The sequence below is a fragment of the Cherax quadricarinatus genome, chromosome 73 (genome assembly GCF_038502225.1).
Source record: "Cherax quadricarinatus isolate ZL_2023a chromosome 73, ASM3850222v1, whole genome shotgun sequence".
Lineage (NCBI taxonomy): Eukaryota > Metazoa > Arthropoda > Malacostraca > Decapoda > Parastacidae > Cherax > Cherax quadricarinatus.
Window position 1 is genome coordinate 383,484 of NC_091364.1, and position 27,699 is coordinate 411,182.

The 27,699-nt window shown below is 38.4% G+C and overlaps 1 protein-coding gene across 3 annotated transcripts; it reads right to left on the reverse strand.

Annotated features, from left to right (window-relative positions):
* Positions 1–165: 165 nt before the first annotated feature.
* On the reverse strand, positions 166–26,231 carry LOC128701116 (polynucleotide 5'-hydroxyl-kinase NOL9). 3 transcript variants are annotated; one of them, XM_070100510.1, is made up of 7 exons: positions 26,140–26,217; positions 23,002–23,085; positions 22,030–22,154; positions 12,360–13,356; positions 11,430–11,664; positions 3,527–4,567; positions 166–1,587 (listed from the first exon to the last, which is right to left on the reverse strand). In XM_070100510.1, the coding sequence occupies exons 3-7, from the start codon at positions 22,125–22,127 to the stop codon at positions 1,478–1,480; spliced, it is 2,481 nt and encodes an 826-aa protein (XP_069956611.1). In that variant the 5' UTR covers positions 22,128–22,154; positions 23,002–23,085; positions 26,140–26,217; the 3' UTR covers positions 166–1,477. The 3 variants fall into 3 exon arrangements, with proteins under 3 accessions (XP_069956611.1, XP_069956610.1, XP_069956612.1); XM_070100509.1 differs by lacking the exon at positions 23,002–23,085 and having other exon boundaries at positions 26,140–26,231; XM_070100511.1 differs by lacking the exons at positions 22,030–22,154; positions 23,002–23,085 and having other exon boundaries at positions 26,140–26,214.
* Positions 26,232–27,699: the final 1,468 nt, after the last annotated feature.

Sequence of the window (27,699 nt, forward strand, 5' to 3'; positions counted from 1 at the left end):
TATTCATAAAAGAGAAGCCAAATCTATTTGGGTCATTAAGCAAAAGATACAAGAGGTGGAAGAAGACAGGAAAATTCAGGCAAAGAAAAGCAGAAAGATGAGTGGGAAAACAGTATTCAATGAAACAATAATGTGGGATTATCATAAATGCAATAAAAAAAGCAGAAGTGTTTATGAAATTTATTTAATAGTTGAGTCCTTAAAAATGTGGATATAAATAAAATGAGAGTCAACTGTATAGTATTGTGAATTGTCTCATTTAAAGGAAAAATATAAAATATGAAAAAATTAAGCTTTTCAAATTTTTCAAGCTTGAACAAAAAAAACTAATATTTTTTTCAGTAATGAAGTAGTTAACCTGCTTAATATCACAAATGACAACCATTGTTAAATTAAAAAAAAAAAAATTGTATTAGCTCACAATAAAATAATTTAAGTATTCAAAATGACAGCTATGAAAAACACCCAAGCAAATTACTTGGATATTGTATTTGGTTGTTATTTGCCTGACATACAAAATATGCTTTTCTGCAATAAGTTTCAAAACTGTGACAATTTGGACATGTAAAAAATCAAGTTATTTTTATAAAACAAATTTAACTAGTCTTATCTACAGTGTCTCTATTTCTATAAAAATACTAATACTTCTTCCTTCCTTCTATACTAATCTGTGCTCAGTATGGACTTAAAATTTCAATGCTACCTACAAACAAATATCCATACATAAATTTACAGACTACTACATTCTTTTTATTTACACTTTAGCTGTCTCTCATCAAGGTAGGGTGGGAGACAAAAAGAAGAAAACACTTTCAGTGTCACTCATTCAATCAGTGTCTAGTCAGAAGTATGCTGACATCACTTTTCAGAATTCCCTCCAAACTGCAACATCTCCACCCATCATACAGGCACTGTACCTCCCACCTCCAGATCTCAGGTCCAGTTAACCGGTTTCCCTGAAATCCCTCAAAAATGTTACGTTGTAAATGCTCCAACAGTATGTCAAATCATAAAAACCACTTTCCTCCACTCACTCCTATGTAACGTACTCACACAAACTTGCTGTATGTCCAAGCACCTAGCACTCAAAACCTTTCCCTTTTCCCTCCATCCTTTAATAGGTCAACCCCTACCACACCTTTCCTTCCCCCCAGATTTATACACCTTTCTGGTCATCTAAATGTCCAAATCACCCCAAAAACCCATCCTCATCCCTCTGAACAATGCTTCTGGTGACCCCACACCTCCTCCTAATCTCAAAGCTCCAAATTCTCTGTATATATTCAAACCACACATTGCCCTAAACACATCTCTACTGCCTTATGTCTTCTCGCTGCAACATTCAAAACCCACACTTCACATCCATTCGACAGTGTTGGTATCACTATACTCTGGTACATCACCCTTACTGCCAGAGAATTGTATACATATGTACCTAGAAAAATACATGCTGGCATTTAACTTTATGTACTGACAATTATCTCCAGTTTTTTTTAAACTGAATTTGTTTTCGGGGTTTAATCTGTCTATTTACTTTGAGACGTCCAGCACCTTCACGACTTATATGCTGTAAGTACGGTGCTTCTCCTGTTAAAAAAAAAAAAAGTAAATTGAATAAAAATTGAGTTACAGCACCACCTCATATAGCAATAAAAAAATCATCACAATATGTACATATTTTTTATAAGACATTATATAGTATGTAGCTCATAAATATAATTCTTCATAATGTAGAGTGGTAAATATTCTAATAATTATTAATTTTTTTTTTTTTTCAACAAGTTGGTCGTCTCCCACCGAGGCAGGGTGACCAAAAAAAGAAAGAAAATCCCCAAAAAGAAAATACTTTCATCATCATTCAACACTTTCACCACACTCACACATTATCACTGCTTTTGCAGAGGTGCTCAGAATACAACAGTTTAGAAGCATATACGTATAAAGATACACAGCATATCCCTCCAAACTGCCAATATCCCAAACCCCTCCTTTAAAGTGCAGGCATTGTACTTCCCATTTCCAGGACTCAAGTCCGACTATAAGAAAATAACCGGTTTCCCTGAATCCCTTCACTAAATATTACCCTGCTCACACTCCAACAGATCGTCAGGTCCCAAGTATCATTCGTCTCCATTCACTCCTATCTAACACGCTCATGCACGCTTGCTGGAAGTCCAAGCCCCTCGCCCACAAAACCTCCTTTACCCCCTCTTTCCAACCCTTTCGAGGACGACCCCTACCCCTCTTTCCTTCCCCTATAGATTTATATGCTTTCCATGTCATTCTACTTTGATCCATTCTCTCTAAATGACCAAACCACCTCAACAACCCCTCTTCTGCCCTCTGACTAATGCTTTTATTAACTCCACACCTTCTCCTAATTTCCACACTCCGAATTTTCTGCATAATATTTACACCACACATTGCCCTTAGACAGGACATCTCCACTGCTTCCAACCGTCTCCTCGCTGCTGCATTTACCACCCAAGCTTCACATCCATATAAGAGTGTTGGTACTACTATACTTTCATACATTCCCTTCTTTGCCTCCATAGATAACGTTTTTTGACTCCACATATACCTCAACGCACCACTCACCTTTTTTCCCTCATCAATTCTATGATTAACCTCATCCTTCATAAATCCATCCGCCGACACATCAACTCCCAAGTATCTGAAAACATTCACTTCTTCCATACTCCTCCTCCCCAATTTGATATCCAATTTTTCTTTATCTAAATCATTTGATACCCTCATCACCTTACTCTTTTCTATGTTCACTTTCAACTTTCTACCTTTACACACATTCTCAAACTCATCCACTAACCTTTGCAATTTTTCTTTAGAATCTCCCATAAGCACAGTATCATCAGCAAAAAGTAACTGTGTCAATTCCCATTTTGAATTTGATTCCCCATAATTTAATCCCACCCCTCTCCCGAACACCCTAGCATTTACTTCTTTTACAACCCCATCTATAAATATATTAAACAACCATGGTGACATTACACATCCCTGTCTAAGACCTACTTAAAATGTTTCTCACAAAACAGTGCTAAACTTGTCCTGATGTCTATCCAACAACTATTATAAATATGTTGCAAGTGTCTGTGCTTCCTCAAACTGTTAGCCTTTCTTGATTTTGGCAGAATCAACACTTCTTTAATATTTGGTTTGCATGATGTGATACCGTATTATTATAATTATGGACAGCACTAAAATCATGAGAGTCATTCAGAGCTACAGTTAGGGTGCTGGAGGATTATTATTGTCATTATATTCATGTTAAACGCTAACACCATGTGGGTCGTTCAGAGCAAAACATGGTGGAGGCTTGATCCTCTGCCTGCTGAGCACAAGACAGTTGCGCTTCCCATTTGTACTCGCTTAGTTCAATAGTTGGACAAGCAAAAATAAATCAAAAGTAAACTAATACAGAATATGTGAAGGTGACCTGATGAGGGAGCTACTTAGCCTCAGTCACAATATTCAGTGATATATAATGAATACTAGAAATCCAACTTACCTGGTGAGAAAAGTTTATAGATAGGGTCTGGGAGATGCATCTCTGGCATAATGACTGCATTTACTTGAGCGGTAATCTGCTGAGGTTGAAGGGAGGTCAAGATAGTCAGCTCTCGGGTTAATGGGTCAATGCTGCTAATGATTCCCCAACCAACTACCTCCCCAAACCATGAGTCTTCTATTAACTGCTTTGGATGATCCAGACTAACAGTTTCTATATTATCAGGACTCACATGACATAGTGAAACAAGCTGTGCATTCATTGCTTTCAATATACAATGTCTAGGTATCTGACGATTACATACATGTAGGACCACATTTGTCCATGACAGCTTCACTATATTAGATGTATTATTATTGGTTTCTGTCATGCTTCCTGGTAGCTTACCAATAAATTGGCCTACATGAGCCATTATAGCCAAATCTCGTAGCACTTTAGGTTTAAAAGAATGTGGAGTACTGTGCTCTTTTGCTACTGATGGCAAAACGAACAAGCTGTAGTAAAGCTCTGACTGGTTAGCCTGGGTGACAATTCCACCTCTAGCACTAATAACTTCCTTACTGTGCAATTCCATTGGAAAATTGATTCGAGAACGAGAACGAGAACTCTGTATCTGAATAACATGTGTTGGTTTTAAGATTCTCAGTACATCAAGCATGATGCTCAGACCTGTACCTTGGGTCCATCCCATGGTATTAACTACCAGAGGTAAAGATGGCTGCTCTTGGCTGAGTTGATGCAGATACTGTATTGCAGCTATGTATCTCTGAAGCATAAACTGTGGACTTGTTGCACCAACTAGCACCTGTTTAACATAGGGTGCAAAACTTTTTGTGTGATGAACATATGCTGGTCCAAGAAGTGGTTTTGTTAACCGAATCAATGACAAACAAGTCGGTAATGAAAATTCAGACTGCCCAGGATCAAGATCAAGACACATAATACCTGAATCTGGCTTATTAGTAAGCAAACTGTTGATGATGTACTTAAAGAAGGTGGACTTTCCAACACCTTGTCCTCCACACAGCACAACACGAGGGACTGTCAAAAAATTAAAATGATTATTAAAAACATTATATAGTAAACAGTGTTTTGAAAATGACTATTAGCAATATGAGTAAACCGAGAGTGTATTAACATCTTTAGTCTGCCTCTCTGCATAAAAACCACAGTTCTAGTCAAACAGTAAAAGATGGCCTCTTTGCAAACTCAACTCCTATCTCTCAAAACGAAAATTATGCAGATAGACAATCTGATTATTGTCTGTGAAGGGTTGACTCAAAATGCAAACATTGATTTTGACATTTTAGAAACAAAACCTTGTGATGGTTACGATCGCAGAAGGCTTAGGAATCTTTAGTTCATCAACAATACAATAATTCTGTCCTTAGAATAAGGATGTGCAAATCATTTTATCACAATGGCAATTTCCCACCAAGTTAACATGACCCCCCTCTTCCCAAAGAGAACATAGTTACCATCATTCATTCAATAGCTGTCTTGCCAGGATTGTGACGACGTCATAATTCAAATGATCCTCTAAACTGTAACATCCCCACTTCTCCCCCTCCTCCAAAGTTTAGGCATTGTGCAATACTTCCCACATCCAGAGCTTAAGTCTACCTAATCAGTTTTTCTGAATCCAATAATAAATAAATAAATGAATGAATAAATAAATATAGGCAAGTACACACACACATACATTTATTTTCACTCCATCTCTGGCTTGCCAGAAGTGTGCCGATAATACAGTTCAATATTACAAATACCTTCACCCCTCCTTCAGAGTGCAGACACTGCACTTTCCATTTCCAGAACTCAAGTCCGGTTAACCAGTTTCCCTGAATCCCTTCATAATATTACCTGACACCACAACAACTCATCAAGCCCCAAAAAATACATTTGCCTCCACTCACTCCTACCTAACACCCACACATGCCTGTTGGATGTACAAATCCCTCACACACAAAATCTCCTTTACCCCTTCCCTCCAACCTTTCCTAGGATAACCCCTACTCCCATCTTCCCTCCACAACAGATTTATACACCCTTCAAGTCATTCTATTTTTCTTCATCCTCTCTAAATGTCCAAACAACCTCAACAGCCTCTCCCCAGCCCTCTGGATACTTTTAATAACCCCACACCACCTCCTAATCTCCAAACTACAAAGTTTCTGCAGAACATTTACACCACACATTGCCCTCAAACATGAATCTCCACTGCCTCCAGCCTCCTCTTCACTGCAACATTCACAATCCCCTGCTTCATACTCGTATAAGAGTGTTGGTACCACTAAACGTGTACTCTCATACATTCCTCTTTTTGTCTCCATGGATAACATTCTTGATCCAAGGAATCACAGGTTTGCTCCAATTCTTTAATCAAGAGCTCTTCACCAGCATTAAAGCACTTCCCTTCAAGGGTAATATGTGTGAAGCATGTGAAGTTTTCATTGTCAGTAGATCAAAAGTTATGATTACAAAATCAATACTTAGCTTCATGTCAACTAAATGAATTTACTTAGGCTACACTAGTTTACACAACATCTTCAACAGAGAGGTTATCTTCGAAGACTGTACATGTCAATACATATCCACTTGCACAAGTACTTAGTACTTTCTCGTTTCAATTTAAATTATATATTTGACAACCCTTATCTAATTTTCAGTTTAGCCCTACATAATATAGTCTCAAAACTCCAGCCCGTCGCGCTAGCCACTAGACCAGCTAGCCACAATAAGATTCATCCAACTAGGTATATTTCTACACCATAGGAAAGTTAGCACAGGCACCTCTGTGACCACAAATGCAAGTTTTTACAGACGAATCTCCAGCTAGCGTGGCCGTGACGAACTCTAGCTCAAGTCCCTTCACTGCCGTAAACATGACTTAAGAAATCGTAATGACACGATTTGCAATCGTGTCATTACGATTTCTTAAGTCATGTTTACGGCAGTGAAGGGACTTGAGCTAGAGTTCGTCACGGCCACGCTAGCTGGAGATTCGTCTGTAAAAACTTGCATTTGTGGTCACAGAGGTGCCTGTGCTAACTTTCCTATGGTGTAGAAATATACCTAGTTGGATGAATCTTATTGTGGCTAGCTGGTCTAGTGGCTAGCGCGACGGGCTGGAGTTTTGAGACTCTATGACCGCGGGTTCAATCCCGGCCGGGGGTATGGCCTACATAATATACTTTGCAGAAATTCTGCACATCCAAACTTTGTATGTGTTTTTTCATCCTGATAATCTGAGTTCAGAAGTGACATTTAAACCTAAGACAGTGGAATAAGTAAGTGTAGAGATAAGTTTGAGGTGTTCAGTCCCTTAGTGTTGAAGAAGTCATTTTGAGGATGCAGGACTGAATACCTCTATCTAGGTTGAGGTCTTGAAAAACCTCAAAATGACTTCAAGACTGGGGGACTGAACACCTCAAACCTATTTCACCATTTAATCCACTGTCTCCAGTTTAACCCTTTGACTGTTTCGGTCGTATATATACGTCTTACAAGACACCGTGTTTGATGTATATATACTCATAAATTCTAGCGGCTTCAAATCAAGCAGGAGAAAGCTGGTAGGCCCACATGTGAGAGAATGGGTCTGTGTGGTCAGTGTGCACTATATAAAAAAAATCCTGCAGCATGCAGTGCATAATGAGAAAAAAAAAACTCCGATTTTGCCGATTTTGTGGTCTATTTTCGTATAGTATTTATGGTTGAATTCTCGTTTTTTGGTCTCATTTGATAGAATGGAAAACATATTATAGAAATAGAAGTGATTTTGATTGGTTTTACTATGAAAAGAACCTTGAAATGGAGCTCAAAGTAGAGGAAAAGTTTGATTTTTGCCGATGTTCAAAAGTAAACAAATTATGTCATTGTCCAATAAATGTCCAACTAGCCATTCTAATATGCAGTCATGAATGGGTTGACAGTATTTATACAATTATTGCAATATTGAAGTAGTCTGCATAACAGTAAATCTATTATTTTTTGTTTGAATAAAAATTCAAAATAAAAAGCAAGAGTAATATCAGAGGGGCCTGGAGGTGTGACTGATGAACAAAGAAAATTTTATTTTAGAGCCAGGAATGCTGCATTGTTCATTCTAGACCCTATTTTGAATTTTTTTTTTTTTTTATTAACACACTGGCTGATTCCCACCAAGGCAGGGTGGCTCGAAAAAGAAAAACTTTTACCATCATTCACTCCATCACTGTCTTGCCAGAAGGGTGCTTTACACTACAGTTTTTAAACTGCAACATTAACACCCCTCCCTCAGAGTGCAGGCACCGTACAGTGGACCCCCGCATAACGATATTATTTCAATCCAGAAGTTTGTTTGGGTGCCGTTATAGACCGAATTTGTTCCTATAAGAGATATTGTGAATTAGATTAGTCCATTTCAGACCCCAAAAAATACACCTACAAAAGCACTTACAAAAATACACTCACATAACTGGTCGAGTCGGGAGCTGATCGTTATGCGGGGGTCCACTGTACTTCCCATCTCCAGGACTCAAGTTCGGCCTGCCGGTTTCCCTGAATCCCTCCATAAATGTTACGCTGCTCACACTCCAACAGCACGTCAAGTATTAAAAACCATTTGTCTCCATTCACTCCTATCAAACATGCTCACGCATGCCTGCTGGAAGTCCAAGCCTCTCACACACAAAACCTCCTTTACCCCCTCCCTCCAACCTTTCCTAGGCCGTCCCCTACCCCGCCTTCCTTCCACTACAGACTGATACACTCTTGAAGTCATTCTGTTTCGCTCCATTCTTTCTACATGTCCGAACCACCTCAACAACCCTTCCTCAGCCCTCTGGACAAGTTTTGGTAATCCCGCTAACTTCCAAACTACGAATTCTCTGCATTATACGTATTCACACCACACATTGCCCTCAGACATGACATCTCCACTGCCTCCAGCCTTCTCCTCGCTGCAATATTCATCACCCATGCTTCACACCCATATAAGAGCGTTGGTAAAACTATACTCTCATACATTCCCCTCTTTGCCTCCAAGGACAAAGTTCTTTGTCTCCACAGACTCCTAAGTGCACCGTTCACCCTTTTCCCCTCATCAATTCTATGATTCACCTCATCTTTCATAGACCCATCTGCTGACATGTCCACTCCCAAATATCTGAATACATTCACCTCCATACTCTCTCCCTCCAATCTGATATCCAATCTTTCATCACCTAATCTTTTTATCCTCATAACCTTACTCTTTTCTGTATTCACTTTTAATTTTCTTCTTTTGCATACCCTACCAAATTCATTCACCAACCTCTGCAACTTCTCTTCAGAATCTCCCAAGAGCACAGTGTCATCAGCAAAGAGCAACTGTGACAACTCCCACTTTATGTGTGATTCTTTATCTTTTAACCCTTAAACGGTCCAAACAGATCGACGTTCAAATTCATATTGCTACAAAAGTAGATCTACTTTTTTTTACATATTTTCAAATATAATAAAAAAAAACGTAGATAAAAGTTTTTTTACACGTTTTCAAATGTAAAACAAAAAAGATCTACATTTTTTTACATACTTTCAGATGTTGAAAAAACGTATATATACGTTTGGACCATTTAACCCTTTGAGGGTCGACAGGCCCTCTCCGAAACTCGTTCTCAGGGTCGGCCAAATTTAAAAAAAAAAAATTATTTTCTTTTATGAAAAGATAGAGAATCTTTTCCCGATCATAAAGACACCAAAAGTTTGAAATTTGATAGAAAACTTACGGAATTATGCTCTCGCAAAGTTAGCGGTCTCGGCGATGTTTACGCATCGGCGATTTTGCCCACTTTGAGCCCCATTTTCGGCCAATTTCACTGTACTAGTCGACAAAAAACATGAATATTTCGCTAGAACTCCATTTTTTCTATCGAATGGGTGCAAGAAACCACCCATTTATGAAATTCAACTATCCAGTACAGTGGTCAGAATTTAGCAATTTTGCCAATTTCACACAAATTTCAAAAGATGCCAATTTCCGAATAGGGTCCAGAATAAACAAGAAAGACATTCCTGGCACTAAAATGACATTTCCTCTAGTCATTAGTCACGTCTCAAGGCCCCTCTTATATTCTTTTGCTTTCCACTTTGAATTTTTATTTTCACAAAAAATATAAGATTTACTGTTATGCAGACTACTGCATTAGTGTAAAAAATGGTATAAATATTATTGGTGCACTTGTGAAAGAATATTAGACTCACCAGTTGACGTGTATTGCACGCTTGGCACGATTTGTTTACTTTTGAAGTTTGGTAAAAATCGAACATTTCTGCTACTTTGAGCTCAATTTCAAGGCACCTTTCATTGTAAAACCAGTCAAAATCATCTTAATTTCTGTAATATGTCTTCCATTCTATAAAATGAGACCAAGAAAACTAGAATACAACAATAAATACCATACGAAAATACACTGCAAAGTCGCTGATTTATTAAAAAAAAATGGTCAAAGTTTTTTTTTTCTCATTATGCACTGTGTGCTGCAGGATTTTTTTTAGACTGTGCACACTGACCACATAGACCCATTCTTTCATGTGAAGGCCTACCAGCTTTCTCCCACTAGATTTGAGGCCGCTAGAATTTATGAGTACTAGTACGTCAAAAACCCCTATGCGTAAGACGTACTAGTACGACCAAAACCTTCAAAGGGTTAAGGGTTAACTCCACGCCTCTTGCCAAGACTCTCGCATTTACTTCTCTTACAACCCCATCTATAAATATATTAAACAACCATGGTGACATCACACATCCTTGTCTAAGGCCTACTTTTACTGGGAAATAATCTCCCTCTTTCCTACATACTCTAACTTGAGCCTCACTATCCTTGTAAAAACTCTTCACTGCTTTCAGTAACCTACCTCCTACACCATACACCTGCAACATCTGCCACATTGCCCCCCTATCCACCCTGTCATATGCCTTTTCCAAATCCATAAATGCCACAAAAACCTCTTTAGCCTTATCTAAATACTGTTCACTTATATGTTTCACTGTAAACACCTGGTCCACACACCCCCTACCTTTCCTAAAGCCTCCTTGTTCATCTGCTATCGTATTCTTCTTCTTACTCTTAATTCTTTCAATAATAACTCTACCATACACTTTACCAGGTATACTCAACAGACTTATCCCCCTATAATTTTTACACTCTCTTTTGTCCCCTTTGCCAATCCCTAGGTACCTTACCCTCTTCCATACATTTATTAAATAATTGCACCAACCACTCCAAAACTATATCCGCACCTGCTTCTAACATTTCTATCTTTATCCCATCAATCCCGGCTGCTTTACCCCCTTTCATTTTACCTACTGCCTCACGAACTTGTCATATTTTTTAACTTTCGTGAAATTGGCTAAATTGCAAATTTCTGACCATGTTATTGGGTAGTTGAAATCGGTAAATGGGCAGCTTCTTGTACTCAATCGATAAAAAAAATGGAGTTCTAAAGAAATAGCTATGAGTTTGGTCGACTGGAACAATGGAATTAGCCGAAAATAGGGCTGAAAGTGGGCAAAATCGCCGATTCGTAAATATCACCGAGGTCGCTAACTTTGCGAAAGTGTAATTCCACCAGTTTTCCATCAAATCTCGTTCTTTTGGTGTCACTACCATCGCAAAAAGATTCTCTATCATTTCAAAAGAATTTTTTTTTTTTTTTTAAATTTTTCGACACCAGGAGACACCTCAGGATTTGGGGTTTCGACAGTCAAGGGGCTAAATGTCACCTACATACTTAACAAAGAAGCCTACTATGCAAGTGAAACATTTCAGCACTGAAGATATTCAAGTGTTGCAAGTGTGTTTCATTCTCTAGCTTGTGGATATTGTATATCACTAGTATAATACTACTGTACTGTATATATAAAATCAGGTAAGCTTACCACTGCCACAAGTCCAACAAGAAGTGATTGTGTCTATAATATCATGCCAGAGAGGATCTTCTATTGTAAGACAATAATTATTCTGGTTCATTTGTGTAATAAGAGTTGCTGAAATATCATGCCAAGGCTCTTGCTTTTCTCTGCCATAAAAGAGCCGTTCCCAGCCAACCAATGATAAAAATCTTGCAACAGGTGGAAAGGATTGCTGTATCTCTAATATCAACAATGGTCCATCCTGTAAAAATAATTTTACTCAATGATAGTTATGGAAACAATGTATACTAATGTAGTATGTACACACAATAATCACTTGGCACATTTTCTTTTTTAATTTTCCTTTCAGGTGCTTTACTATGCAACCTTAACCCGTAAACGGTCCAAGCAGATTTACATTCACATGTGTAGTGCTCCAAAAGTAGATCTACGTTTTTTTTACATATTTTCAAATATAACAAAAAAAAAAAGTAGATCAAAGTTTTTTACACATTTTCAAATGTAAAAAAAAAAAAAGATGATCTACTTTTTTTACATACTATCAAATGTTGAAAAAACGTATATATACGTTTGGACCGTTTACGGGTTAAAGACAAAACATAAAGAAAATAGTCAGACCTCCAAAATCAAGGCATGGCTGTTCAAGTGTCGCTACCGAACGAATTTATTCCCATCAGATTATTATTATTATAATCAAAAAGAAGCGCTAAGCCACAAGGACTATACAGCGCTGCTATTCCCATCAGATATAATGTAAATTAGATTAGTCCATTTCAGACCCTCAAAAATTCACTTATAAAAGCACTTACAAAAATACACTTACATAATTGGTTGAGTTGGGAGCAGTTTGATTTTTGAGGTTCCACTGTACTATGCTTACTGAATTTTCCAAGCCCAAACTTAATACTGTATTTTAAAGATATATAAAATAATTACCGAATTAATGAAGACATCTTGAAGCCACTTAGTAGGTATTCTCTTGTCTTGAAGGCTGCTATCCATGGAGTTCATGTTGCCAGCACTCACTGCACTGATACCAAGTAAGGCACCAGAAGAAACTGAATAAACTGTCTGCATTTCTCCTTCCTGTAGTGTGTAGCCCAGCACTTTAGCAGTACCCAGTAAAGGACAAATACGCACCAGTCCATGAATATATATGGTGGATCCAGGGGTAATAGCTGCCACAAGGGTATCTCTACTAGTGGCTGTTACAGATGCAACCTCTCCTATTAACAAGTGTTTATTACTTTTTGTCTTTATTATTCCTTGTGGATGATCAGCTCTGTCACATATGGTCTTATGTTTTGTACCTATATTTTTTGTTTCTACCTGTGCACTCTGTGTTTGATCTTCCCCATCAGAATCTTGCCACATGTTCAGAGCTTGGTAGAAACAACCAACTTCTGATTGTCCCAAATTCTGGTTTTCACTTTCCCCAACCTTATAAAATGGTCTTTCTTCCCCATTATCAAGAACATCAAATGACATGTCAGCCTGACATGAGTAATCCAATTCATTTTTCTTCAGGCCAGATAATTTATCTGTCTGTTGATTAAGTTGTTCAGAGTCTTTCTTGGCTTTATTTATCTTTGATTCCTTAACAATACTACTAACTTTTCTTTTTTTTGTTTTTTTGAGTTTGGCAGAACAAACCAAAACTATACTGCCATTCTTTTTCTTCTTTACTTGGGAACTGAAGACATTGGACACCTTCTCTTTTGTGGTTTTCTTCTTGTGTGTAGGAGCAGACACCTCTGAAGCCATAAGTTTAGGAGAGTCAACATGTTCATTTATATTTGTACCTATATTCTGGACATCCTCTGCTAATGTACTTATTTTAATTTTCTTAACCAAGGTTCTCTCCGAACTGGGATTATCTTCTGTACCCATAGGTTGCTGGGGTTCAGCAACTGAAACACTGCCCTTCCGTTTCCTGAGGGAAAGAAATATATATTTGACAAAGAATAAAATATATCAACAGTATTTACTTATATAGCCCCAATGAATTTAATCTACAATAAAAAATACTGTACCCTATTATGTGCCTCTAGAATCTTTTGACTACTGCCCACAAGATGGATAGGTTTTTGTGACTGTTTTTTATTATTTCCTCGTTATTTGTGAAGATCAAATCCAGTGTGCAGTATTTTCATTTCTAGCTGAAGTGGTTATCTGTTGGCTCAATGCAAACTTTTCACAAAGCCTCATTAGAAAACCATATCTACATATTCCCACAAACAGATGAAACATTAAGGAATTAATTCATCCACTAACCCTTTATTTTAGCTGTGGTGATGTATATTCTTTTCTGCAATGCAATGCTTCATATATTTATCACCATTCATTCATCTTATATTTCAACATCTGAATCAACTTCTAACTTTGATTAATAACTTCACAACAGCAGTAACAAACATTAACTGGCACACTGAGCTAGAAATCTATACAGATATTGACGAATGTTTTAATAATTTTCTAAAAAAGACCCAATACCTCTATAACAAACACTGCCCTAAAAAAACTAAACAGATGACAGCTAAGAGACTGAACAGTCCCTGGCTAACACCCAGCATTCTCAAATCCATAAATACAAAACACCGATATGAAAAACAGTACAGAATGGGTCACATAACCAGAGACCAAACAAAACGTTACTTGTCAATCCTAACCAGCCTGATAAGAAGGGCAAAAAAATTGTATTATGAGAACAGATTATCCAACTTACGAGGTGATATAAAAAAGATTTGGAAAACCCTATCAAAAATTCTGGGAACAAAAAAGATATAACGAAATAGCGAAATAAAATTAGCAAAATCAGATGAACCCCAACTCCCACCAACAGAAACAGCAAACAGACTCAATGATTTCTTCTCCACTATAGGACAAAACCTTGCCAATAAAATCCCAAGCTCAGATACCCCACCAAATGACTACCTCACTGGCAACTACCCGAACACACTGTTCCTAGCTCTGACTAACCCATACGAAGTCTCCCTTATTATCAACGCACTAAAAAACAAGGCAGGAGATTTAAATACCTTACCACCCTTTATATACAAAAAAGTGTCACAAGTGCTATCACCAATCATTGCAACACTCTTTAACAAATCCATTGAATCCTCCACCTTCCCTACAGTTCTCAAAATAGCAAGGGTCACCCCGATCCATAAAGGAGGAGACCAAACAGAGTTGAATAACTATAGGCCAATATCCAATTTACACCCTCTCTCAAAAATCTTCGAAAAATTAATTCATAAACGAATCTACTCCTACCTCATCTCCCAAAACATACTCAACCCCTGCCAATTTGGATTCAGGCCTAATAAAAATACTAATGATGCTATTATACACATGCTAGAACATATATACACTGCAATAGAGAAAAAAAAAGTCCCACTGGGGATCTTCATTGACTTACGTAAAGCTTTTGATACAGTTGACCATGACTTGCTCCACGTAAAATTGTCACACTATGGTATAAGAGGGCACTCCCTCAACTACCTCAAGTCATACCTCAGCAACAGAAGCCGATATGTGTACGCAAATGGGGCAAGCTCTTCCGCACAACCAATTACAGTTGGTGTCCCACAGGGAAGTGTCCTTGGCCCTCTTCTCTTTCTCCTATACATAAATGACCTACCAAATGCTTCGCAATTACTCAAACCCACACTATTTGCAGATGACACTACATATGTCTTCTCTCACCCGAGCCCAGTCACGCTAGCCAATGTACTGTAAATACCGAATTACAGAAAATATCTACCTGGATGAGGACTAACAAACTTACACTAAACATTGACAAAACCTACTTCATTCAGTTTGGTAACAGAGCTACAGATGTCCCTCTTAACATAACAATAAACGGATCACCTATCACAAAGCTAACAGAGGGAAAATTCTTAGGAATCCACCTTGATAATAGACTCAAATTTCATACACATATACAACAAATTTCTAAGAAAATTTCCAAGACTGTAGGCATACTATCGAAGATACGGTACTATACTCCACAGTCAGCCCTCCTGGCCCTTTATCACTCTCTTATTTACCCCTATCTCACCTATGGAATTTGTGCATGGGGCTCAACAACAATTAACCATCTCAGACCACTAATTACCCAACAAAAGGCTGCAGTTAGAATGATAACAAATTCTCACTACAGGCAGCACACTCCACCAATATTCAAAACACTCAACCTACTCACCATACAAAACATCCATACTTATTATTGCACCTATTACATACATAGAACACTTAACTCTGATATTAACCCTCCCCTCAAACATCTCCTTCCCAACCTCAACAGAACACATGACCATAACACAAGGCACAGATCACTCTTTGATGTTCCTTGTGTCCATCTCATGCTATGCAAAAACTCAATGCACATAAAAGGCCCTAAAATTTGGAATTCATTACCTGTAAATATAAAAGAAACACTACCTGTTTATAAATTCAAGTCTCTTCTCAAAGATCACTTACTCACCCAAAACCAAATAAATACTGAATAACTGAACCTTATAAATTGTATATCTTAAATGTTTCTCACAATTATATCACATAAATGTTAAACCTAAAACTCAATCTAACAGAATACTCCATTCGACTGAATGTACAGCAATGCATGCAACCATATGACCTGTCTTTGTAATACTCATTTGTGCTTTATAGTTATCTGTTTACAATAATGTCTTATCACTGATTTCATCATTGCTTAGTTAATCTTAAGTTAATTTTAAGCCAGCCTGTAATGCTATGCATATAAGTGGCTTTGGCATGCTGCTCTTACCTGTATTTTTTGTACCTCTGTATGTATGCTCAAATTACTAAATAAATAAATAAATAAATAAATAAAAATATTATTTTATAATATTCAGAATCCTTAATATCTCATCTTTAATCTTACAAACAACTTTCCTAATATCACGTTCTCTATCTATCTATCTATACCTCAAACATTTCACTATAATACTTGCTTCAGCAGTCATAATATCCTGTATACCTACATCAAATTTTTAAATTAGAAGTACGTAAATACAATATTCTGAAAATATTAAGCAACAGTATTATGATTTTAACCAATCATACTTATTTTTACATGTGCTGAAAATTTTTAATGAATGAATGTAAAAATTCAACATTTATAATTATTGTAAACTCATTTGCTGAAAATTTGTAATGAACGAATGTAAAAATTCAACATTTATAATTAATGTAGACTTGTTTGTTAAGTACAGTAAGTTACTTTCTTAGAAAACTTTTCTTGCAGCACATGTAACTTTTAAAAAGCTTTGCTCTTAGTATAATTATATCACATTTAATAATAGAAAAGTAACAAATGATTCAAGACCCAAAGATGCTTAAGATGCAAAATTATATTTTTTATGCCAATGAAACCGGAGAAAAAACTAATGATAAACTAGCCACCAGTCTAGCTTCTTTGATGGTGTATTCCATTCATTTATTATGAACTAAAATTTAAAACTATGCACAGTCAATGTTGTTTAAAGCTACTGAGAAAGTATTACAGGATATATTAACATGCAAAGACTATTAACTACTAAATAAATTATGCCTTTGAGATAGATGCAAAGAAAATGATAGGATGGATAATGAGAACGTTCAAAACAAGAGATGCCAAGCCACTTTTGATCCTTTTCAAATCACTTGTTCTCTCTAGGTTGGAATACTGCTGTACATTAACATCTCCATTCAAAGCAGGTGAAATTGAAGACCTAGAGACTGTACAGAGAACCTTTACTGCACGTATAAGTTCTATCAAGCACCTCAACTACTGGGAATGCTTGGAAGCACTTGACTTGTATTCGCTGGAACGCAGGAGAGGTATATCATAATCTACACTTGGAAAATCCTAGAAGGAATGGTCCCGAATCTGCACACAGAAATCACTCCCTACGAAAGTAAAAGACTAGGCGGGCGATGCAAAATACCCTCAATTAAAAGTAGGGGCGCCATTGGTACACTAAGAGAAAACACCATAAGTGTCCAGGGCCCAAGACTGCTCAACAGCTTCCCACCAAGCATAAGGGGAATTACCAATAGGCCCCTGGCTGCCTTCAAGAGGGAGCTGGGCAGATACCTAAAGTCGGTGCCGGATCAGCCAGGCTGTGGTTCGTATGTTGGAGTATGTGCGGCTAGCAGTAACAGCCTGGTTGATCAGGCCGATTCACAGGAAGGCCTGGTCATGGACCGGGCCGGGGTTGTTGATCCCCGGAATACCCTCCAGGTAGACTCCAGGCATAACAGAAAATGCTCTTTATATTTGAAAATCTAAAGAAATCTGCAATGTCCAGCATAAAAATAAATCGTAATTAAAAAGTTAGATTTCTTAAGCTTTTCACTGTCATGACCCCCAAAATTAATATCACTCTCAGTGTCCACTTTAAAAAAAAAAAAACTGAAATATAGGGAATCTTTTTCTGAAGGTAATGACACCAAAAGTACAAAATTTGATAGAAAAGGTATGGAATAACGCAGGTACAAAATTAGCGGTCTTCGCGCAATTTATGCACTGGTAATTTCACCCAGTTTGTGTTTGAGTTTCAGTGGGGGGAAATAAATGGGATTAAATCTGGAGTATCTGAGAGAGTTAGAGCAAAGGAAGGGGTAGCAGTAATGTTAAATGATCAGTTATGGAAGGAGAAAAGAGAATATGAATGTGTAAATTCAAGAATTATGTGGATTAAAGTAAAGGTTGGATGCGAGAAGTGGGTCATAATAAGCGTGTATGCACCTGGAGAAGAGAGGAATGCAGAGCAGAGAGAGAGATTTCGGGAGATGTTAAGTGAATGTATAGGAGCCTTTGAACCAAGTGAGAGAGTAATTGTGGTAGGGGACCTGAATGCTAAAGTAGGAGAAACTTTTAGAGAGGGTGTGGTAGGCAAGTTTGGGGTGCCAGGTGTAAATGATAATGGGAGCCCTTTGATTGAACTTTGTATAGAAAGGGGTTTAGTTATAGGTAATACATATTTTAAGAAAAAGAGGATAAATAAGTATACACGATATGATGTAGGGCGAAATGACAGTAGTTTGTTGGATTATGTATTGGTAGATAAAAGACTGATGAGTAGACTTCAGGATGTACATGTTTATAGAGGGGCCACAGATATATCAGATCACTTTCTAGTTGTAGCTACACTGAGAGTAAAAGGTAGATGGGATACAAGGAGAATAGAAGCATCAGGGAAGAGAGAGGTGAATGTTTATAAACTAAAAGAGGAGACAGTTAGGGTAAGATATAAACAGCTATTGGAGGATAGATGGGCTAATGAGAGCATAGGCAATGGGGTCGAAGAGGTATGGGGTAGGTTTAAAAATGTAGTGTTAGAGTGTTCAGCAGAAGTTTGTGGTTACAGGAAAGTGGGTGCAGGAGGGAAGAGGAGCGATTGGTGGAATGATGATGTAAAGAGAGTAGTAAGGGAGAAAAAGTTAGCATATGAGAAGTTTTTACAAAGTAGAAGTGATGCAAGGAGGGAAGAGTATATGGAGAAAAAGAGAGAGGTTAAGAGAGTGGTGAAGCAATGTAAAAAGAGAGCAAATGAGAGAGTGGGTGAGACGTTATCAACAAATTTTGTTGAAAATAAGAAAAAGTTTTGGAGTGAGATTAACAAGTTAAGAAAGCCTAGAGAACAAATGGATTTGTCAGTTAAAAATAGGAGAGGAGAGTTATTAAATGGAGAGTTAGAGGTATTGGGAAGATGGAGGGAATATTTTGAGGAATTGTTAAATGTTGATGAAGATAGGGAAGCTGTGATTTCGTGTATAGGGCAAGGAGGAATAACATCTTGTAGGAGTGAGGAAGAGCCAGTTGTGAGTGTGGGGGAAGTTCGTGAGGCAGTAGGTAAAATGAAAGGGGGTAAGGCAGCCGGGATTGATGGGATAAAGATAGAAATGTTAAAAGCAGGTGGGGATATAGTTTTGGAGTGGTTGGTGCAATTATTTAATAAATGTATGGAAGAGGGTAAGGTACCTAGGGATTGGCAGAGAGCATGCATAGTTCCTTTGTATAAAGGCAAAGGGGATAAAAGAGAGTGCAAAAATTATAGGGGGATAAGTCTGTTGAGTGTACCTGGTAAAGTGTATGGTAGAGTTATAATTGAAAGAATTAAGAGTAAGACGGAGAATAGGATAGCAGATGAACAAGGAGGCTTTAGGAAAGGTAGGGGGTGTGTGGACCAGGTGTTTACAGTGAAACATATAAGTGAACAGTATTTAGATAAGGCTAAAGAGGTCTTTGTGGCATTTATGGATTTGGAAAAGGCATATGACAGGGTGGATAGGGGGGCAATGTGGCAGATGTTGCAAGTGTATGGTGTAGGAGGTAGGTTACTGAAAGCAGTGAAGAGTTTTTACGAGGATAGTGAGGCTCAAGTTAGAGTATGTAGGGAAGAGGGAAATTTTTTCCCAGTAAAAGTAGGCCTTAGACAAGGATGTGTGATGTCACCGTGGTTGTTTAATATATTTATAGATGGGGTTGTAAGAGAAGTAAATGCGAGGGTCTTGGCAAGAGGCGTGGAGTTAAAAGATAAAGAATCACACACAAAGTGGGAGTTGTCACAGCTGCTCTTTGCTGATGACACTGTGCTCTTGGGAGATTCTGAAGAGAAGCTGCAGAGATTGGTGGATGAATTTGGTAGGGTGTGCAAAAGAAGAAAATTAAAGGTGAATACAGGAAAGAGTAAGGTTATGAGGATAACAAAAAGATTAGGTGATGAAAGATTGAATATCAGATTGGAGGGAGAGAGTATGGAGGAGGTGAACGTATTCAGATATTTGGGAGTGGACGTGTCAGCGGATGGGTCTATGAAAGATGAGGTGAATCATAGAATTGATGAGGGAAAAAGAGTGAGTGGTGCACTTAGGAGTCTGTGGAGACAAAGAACTTTGTCCTTGGAGGCAAAGAGGGGAATGTATGAGAGTATAGTTTTACCAACGCTCTTATATGGGTGTGAAGCGTGGGTGATGAATGTTGCAGCGAGGAGAAGGCTGGAGGCAGTGGAGATGTCATGTCTGAGGGCAATGTGTGGTGTGAATATAATGCAGAGAATTCGTAGTTTGGAAGTTAGGAGGAGGTGCGGGATTACCAAAACTGTTGTCCAGAGGGCTGAGGAAGGGTTGTTGAGGTGGTTCGGACATGTAGAGAGAATGGAGCGAAACAGAATGACTTCAAGAGTGTATCAGTCTGTAGTGGAAGGAAGGCGGGGTAGGGGTCGGCCTAGGAAGGGTTGGAGGGAGGGGGTAAAGGAGGTTTTGTGTGCGAGGGGCTTGGACTTCCAGCAGGCATGCGTGAGCGTGTTTGATAGGAGTGAATGGAGACAAATGGTTTTTAATACTTGACGTGCTGTTGGAGTGTGAGCAAAGTAACATTTATGAAGGGATTCAGGGAAACCGGCAGGCCGGACTTGAGTCCTGGAGATGGGAAGTACAGTGCCTGCACTCTGAATAAGGGGTGTTAATGTTGCAGTTTAAAAACTGTAGTGTAAAGCACCCTTCTGGCAAGACAGTGATGGAGTGAATGATGGTGAAAGTTTTTCTTTTTCGGGCCACCCTGCCTTGGTGGGAATCGGCCAGTGTGATAATAATAATAATAATTGAGTCCTATTTAAAGTCGGTTACATTCTGCTCTTATGCCTTTTATTCCATTGACTGAGCACAAGAAACAGCCCATTATCTATCAGAATTACCCTATAAAGTGCACAGAAGTTGGTAATTTGACCAATTTCACATAAAATTCCAATTTAAAAATAAAGTTCCAAAAAAGAACACTGTAGACATTCTGGGCACTAAATCAACACTTCCTCTGTTCAATTTTGAATTCATAATCACACAAAATATCACAGAAATACCCTATTTCTTGGATAATAAAATAAAGCCAGGAATGACTGATCATGGTTTACATCAATAATTGAATCAGATCTATTAAAAATCCACAAAACAGACTGGGGGGGTGTAGGGAGTCTTACCTATCCTCTGGAAAATCAGCAAAAATCAAATATTTCCACTACTTGGAGCCAAATTTCAAGCTACTTCTGCTCCTGAAACTAACAAAAATCATCTCTATTTCAGTAATACATATTCCAATCTATCAAATGATATCAAGAAACAACCAATAAAACCATAAAAACTATCCTAGAAGACACTTCAAATTCGTTATTTTAAACCATACACATTGTCAATTTTACTTTTCCCATCATGCACAGCATGGGGCAGGATTTTATATTTATTTATTTATTTATTTATTAACAATTTGAGCATACATACAGAGGTACAAAAAAATACAGATAAGAGCAGCATGCCAAAGCCACTTATACTATGCATAGCATTTCGGGCTGGCTTAAAAGTATTGTATTGTACACATTCACTGTGCAGACCCATTTTCTCATATCTAGGTCAAAATTTACTACTCAAGAGCTTATCTGAGCGAGCCAAGGTCATGACACAAAACTACGTGAGGGACTAGCCTCAATTTATTTATTTATTATTATTTGGACATGATACACAGTTGTACAAAAGAAATACAGTGGTTGAGTGTACATGCCACTGAAATGGTTAAGAATGATTCAAAGAATTCTTACAAATACTGTACCTATTTTTATTTGTAGGTTTTGGGTTCTTAGAAGTGGACTTCTTAGAGAGATTTTCACTGCTCTCAAGTTTTTCCTGAATACGCTTCATGGAAAACATCGTCTACAGCCACTTAAGCAGCAACTTCTACAGAATCAGCAGAAAAGAGCAATGGAAAAATTATTAACATAGGCAATATTTATTTTTACATTAGCCATTCAGCTAATCACGTTGAGCAAATGTTCACTTTCCTAATATCACTAATGATTCTTCACCGGTAAGTCTCCCAACTTAAAATAAAATCTCTAAACACAATACAGCTCTGAGCTTTTTTTCTACTCTTTCAAGCCACATTTCACCCTTGTCAATTAAAATAAATCTGTCCACTGACCATTTTTATTTGTAATAATAATAATAATAATAATAATAATAATAATAATAATAATAATAATAATAATAATAATAATAATAATAATAATAAATAATAATAATAATAATAATAATAATAATAATAATAATCTTTACATCTACAACTACATAATACAATTACATGTATTACAGACCTATCTGACATCACAGGCATACTTTATAGATAGCACCTGGTTACACAGAGCATTTCGGGCAACTCAGGTTAATCCTGTTCTCCAGGATGTGACCCACGACAGTTGTCTAACACCCAGGTACCTACTTCTAGATGAACAAGGCCAACAGGTATTAAGAAACATGCCTACCATTTCACCTGTGCTGGGATCAATCCCCAGACCTTCAGTGTGGGTTAAGGATGCTATCAACCAAGCCACGAGCACCACAAATTTGAACATCAGTGTTAAAATAATAGAGAAGACAGAAAATTTTCAAGCATAGTAGTATTAAATGAAAATAATAATCTATGCAATTATCTCTACACAGTTTAATAAATAATACATTTTACTGAACACATCACACCCAGAATATCACAAATTAAAATTTACAGTGATGGTAACCTTGGACTTACAGTGGGTAGTGATGGATGCTGATGAGTAGTGATGGGCGGTGGTTCCAAAAGAAGTGAAAAAATAGGGTAGAGTGTGTGGAGTGTCTGAGAGGAAATAAGATAAGATTTGTTTGGATTTTTATCCTGGGGGGAGGGTTAGCCACTCAGGATAAACCAAGAAAGTCAGTGCATCATTGAGAGCTGTCTGTCTTATTTCTATTGGGGGGTCCTTTAATCTTGTCCCCCAGGATGCAACCCACACGTCAACTAGCACCCAGGTGCCTACTTACTGCTAAGTAAACAGGGGCAGCAAGTGTCTTAAGGAAATAAGCCCAATGTTTCCACCCTTGTCGGGGATCAAACCACAGACACTGAGTGTGTGAGGCGAGTGCATTACCAACCAAGACACAGGATACTGTAATAAGATTATTAGTGGTAAAAGTGGAGGTAGTCTATAGACAAGAGAACAGAGAAGCACTGTAAGAGGGCTAATGGTCAACATGGTTTTTATCTGACATACAAGAACATCAACTGGGACCAGGTAAACCATGTCCTAAACGAAACATGTTGGGAAGATGTCTTAAATGACATGGATCCAAACCAGTGCCTTGAAAGGATCAACTTCCTGGTAGCCGAAGCATGTTCTAGGCATATTCCCCTAAGAAAGAAGAAGAGCAGGAGTAAACTGGAGAGAAAAAGACGCTCCCTCTACAGAAGACGACGAAGAGTCACTGAGCTCCTAGAATATCTGATACACGAAAGGAGGCGCTGACCAGGGAAGTGGAAACTATCGAACTTAAGCTAAATGACTCTTACAGGAACCAGGAGAGGCAGGAGGAGCTTAAAGCTATTAGTGAAATTGAAAGAAATTCAAAATATTTCTTTTCATATGCCAAAAACAAGGCAAATACCACATCTAGTATCGGGCCCTTACTCAGACAGGATGGGACTTACACAGATGACAACAAGGAAATGAGTGAAATATTGAAATCCCAGTACGACTCTGTGCTTAGTGAACCACTAATCGGTCTGAGGATCGACGACCCAAATGATTTCTTCATGAATGAGCCTCAAAACTCCATAAATGTATGCCAGATTTCCGACATTACCCTAACTCCGATAGATTTTGAAAAAGCCATTGACAACATGCCTATGCACTCAGCCCCGGGCCCAGACTCGTGGAACTCTGTTTTCATTAAGAACTGCAAGAAACCCCTCTCGCGTGCCCTAAGTACACTATGGAGGAGGAGCTTGGACATGGGTGAAATTCCACAGTCACTTAAAACAACGGATATAGCCCCACTCCATAAAGGTGGCAGCAAAGCATTAGCTAAGAACTATAGACCAATAGCTCTGACGTCCCACATCATAAAAATCTTTGAAAGAGTGCTAAGAAGCAGGATTGCAAATCACAGGGATTCCCAAAATCTGCACAATCCAAGGCAACATGGGTTCAGGGCAGGTCGCTCCTGCCTCTCACAACTACTGGATCACTATGACATGGCCTTGGATGCACTGGAAGAAAATCAGAATGCAGATGTAATATACACAGACTTTGCAAAAGCATTTGACAAATGTGATCATGGCGTAATAGCCCATAAAATACGTGCTAAAGGAATAACTGGGAAAGTGGGGAGATGGATCTTCAACTTCCTAACAAATCGAACACAAAGAGTAGTGGTCAACAGAGTTAAATCAGAGGCTGCCATAGTGAAGAGCTCTGTTCCACAAGGCACAGTACTCGCCCCCATCTTATTCCTTATCCTCATATCAGACATAAACAGAGATATACACCACAGCACTGTATCATCCTTTGCGGATGATACTAGGATCTGCATGAGGCTGTCATCTGCTGAGGACGCGGTTAACCTCCAAGAAGATATAAACAAAGTTTTCCAGTGGGCAACGGTAAACAATATGATGTTCAATGAGGACAAATTCCAACTACTCCGTTATGGAAAACTGGAGGAGATAATAACTAGAACAGAGTATACTACTGACTCCGGCCATACAATAGAGCGGAAAAATAATGTAAGGGACCTGGGAGTAGTAATGTCTGAGGATCTCACTTTCAAGGATCACAACAGTGCCACGATCGCACGTGCAAAGAAAATGATAGGATGGATAATGAGAACTTTCAAAACGAGAGATGCCAAGCCCATGATGATCCTTTTCAAATCACTTGTTCTCTCTAGGCTGGAATACTGCTGTACATTAACATCGCCATTCAAAGCAGGTGAAATCGCAGATCTAGAGAGTGTACAGAGATCCTTTACTGCACGTATAAGTTCTGTCAAGCACCTTAACTACTGGGAACGCTTGGAAGCACTTGACTTGTACTCGTTGGAACGCAGGAGGGAGAGATATATCATAATCTACACTTGGAAAATCTTGGAAGGAATGGTCCCAAATCTGTACACAGAAATCACTCCCTACGAAAGTAAAAGACTGGGCAGGCGATGCAAAATGCCCCCAATAAAAAGTAGGGGTGCCATTGGTACACTAAGAGAAAACACCATAAGTGTCCGGGACCCAAAACTGTTCAACAGCCTCCCATCAAGCATTAGGGGAATTGCCAATAAACCCCTGGCTGCCTTCAAGAGAGAGCTGGACAGATACCTAAAGTCAGTGCCGGATCAGCCGGGCTGTGGCTCGTACGTTGGACTGCGTGCGGCCAGCAGTAACAGCCTAGTTGATCAGGCCCTGATCCATCGGGAGGCCTGGTCATGGACCGGGCCGCGGGGGCGTTGATCCCCGGAATAACCTCCAGGTAACCTCCAGGTACATCGCCATTCCACCACTCTGCTGTTAACACTATCCATTGTGGAGTAATTATAGCCTTGCATGTGGCACTGAGAAACCATTTATCTATCAAGCTGAACCAAGTCTGTTATAGCAATAATATCCATGCTTCCTGTATGTGAAATTAATCTTAGCTCATTTACATTATTTCTAACATTCCTACTAGTAGTATGGTAGACCGTCACTCACTGCTCTATGGGGCGCATAATAAACATATTAAACTGCTCTATTTATTTAATGAAATCTACACAACACAATATTACAAATGTATACGAAGGTGCGATAAGGAAGTACGTGTTATAAGCACTCATTAATCGTAAATTATGCAGATTTAACCTTAAATAAGCCCAAACTTACGACAGGCAGCGTGGCAAAGTTTACACTGGTAGTAAATATTAGTGAGCAAGTTGACTGTTAGTGTGAGTGTGTGAGGCTGTTGTGCTACCATCTGGTGTTGGTATTATACAACTATACGCAGGTACAAGTATAGGTACACATAAGTTTAATTTCATACATTGTGTAAGTTAAGTAAGTGTTGATAAGTTGCAGTTTTACAACTGTAGTATAGGCGCGCCTCTGGCAAGACAGTAATGGAGTGAATGATGAATAAAGTGTTTCTTTTTTTCAGGTCACTCTGTCTTGGTGGGAAACTGCTGATGTGTTAATAGCTGTAATATATATTAAGAATCAGTCATGATTTTAACTTGAAAATTAAAGCGACTAAGTAACTCAACTGTGTGAAAATTGTGTACAGTAAAAGGAGGCACAATAGAAATAAAGTAAGAAATAGAAATAGAAATAAAGGATCAACTTACAGTAATACTTACAATAATGTTACCTCTACAGGAAATCTCTCTCCCCTTCTGCAGCTTCATTCATTAGATCCTATTAAGGAAGATTCCTTGATGTTGGTGAGGGGCTCTTGATCTAGGGAATTAGATCTGTGTTCCAGTGCCCCGAATTAAGCCTGAATACCTTCCACCCCCCCCCCCACAGGCGCTGTATAATCCTACGGGTTTAGTGCTTCCCCCTTGATTATAATAATAATAATTCATTCATTAGACACCTTTTCGTTTTCTTCCTCTTCGTTCTTTTTATAATAGAAGTGATTGTCCTATAACAGAGTTTTTTTCTATAACTGAGTGGCCTGGCTGGCAAAGCTCTAGCTTCACAGCTTAGCGCTTCTCTTTTGATTATAATAATAATAATCTAGCTTCACATACGGAGGGCCCGGGTTCGATTCCCGGCGGGGTAGAAACATTTCGACCCGTTTCCTTACACCTGTCGTCCTGTTTACTTAGCAGCAACTAGTTACCTAGGTGTTAGTCGATTGGTGTGGGTCGCATCCTGGGGGGCAAAATTGAGGACCCCAATGGAATTAAGACAGACAGTCCTCGATTACCCACTGCCTTTCTTGGGTTATCCTGGGTAGCCAACCCTCCGGAATTAAAAATCCGAAGGAAATCTTACCTTATCCACAGTAGTAAGAGTGAATGTTGTACATTAAGTTTAAACTTTTGAAGAGTGGTGGCGTGTGTTGTCTGGCACTTATTGTGTGATCATTCATTTTGTTGAGTTATTATTGGCATTAATAATAATATGATAATATCTTATTTTCTACAAGTACATGTACGAGGTGTACAGTCCTAGCTGACATCAATGACATTACTATATAGAGAGCCGCTTGTTATACCGAGCATTTCGGCCAAATTAGGTCAGTTTTGTCCCAGGATGCGACCCACACCAGTCGACTAATACCCAGGTACCTACTTTACTGATAATAATAATAATAAAAATATTTTTTTATTTCTAAAAGTACATGTACAAATATGGACAACCGGTGTAAGGAAACACGCCCAATGTTTCTACCCTTGCCGAGAATCGACCCCGGAACCCTCACTATGGTGGATTCCCGGG

Coding starts and splice junctions, on each gene's coding strand:
- LOC128701116 (XM_070100509.1), bottom strand. CDS start 22,127: ATGTTTTCCATGAAGCGTATTCAGGAAAAACTTGAGAGCAGTGAAAAT. Junction 11,665..12,359: donor AAGATGTCTTCATTAATTCG/GTAATTATTTTA, acceptor TTATTTTTACAG/GATGGACCATTGTTGATATT. Junction 1,588..3,526: donor CTATAAACTTTTCTCACCAG/GTAAGTTGGATT, acceptor TTTTTTTAACAG/GAGAAGCACCGTACTTACAG.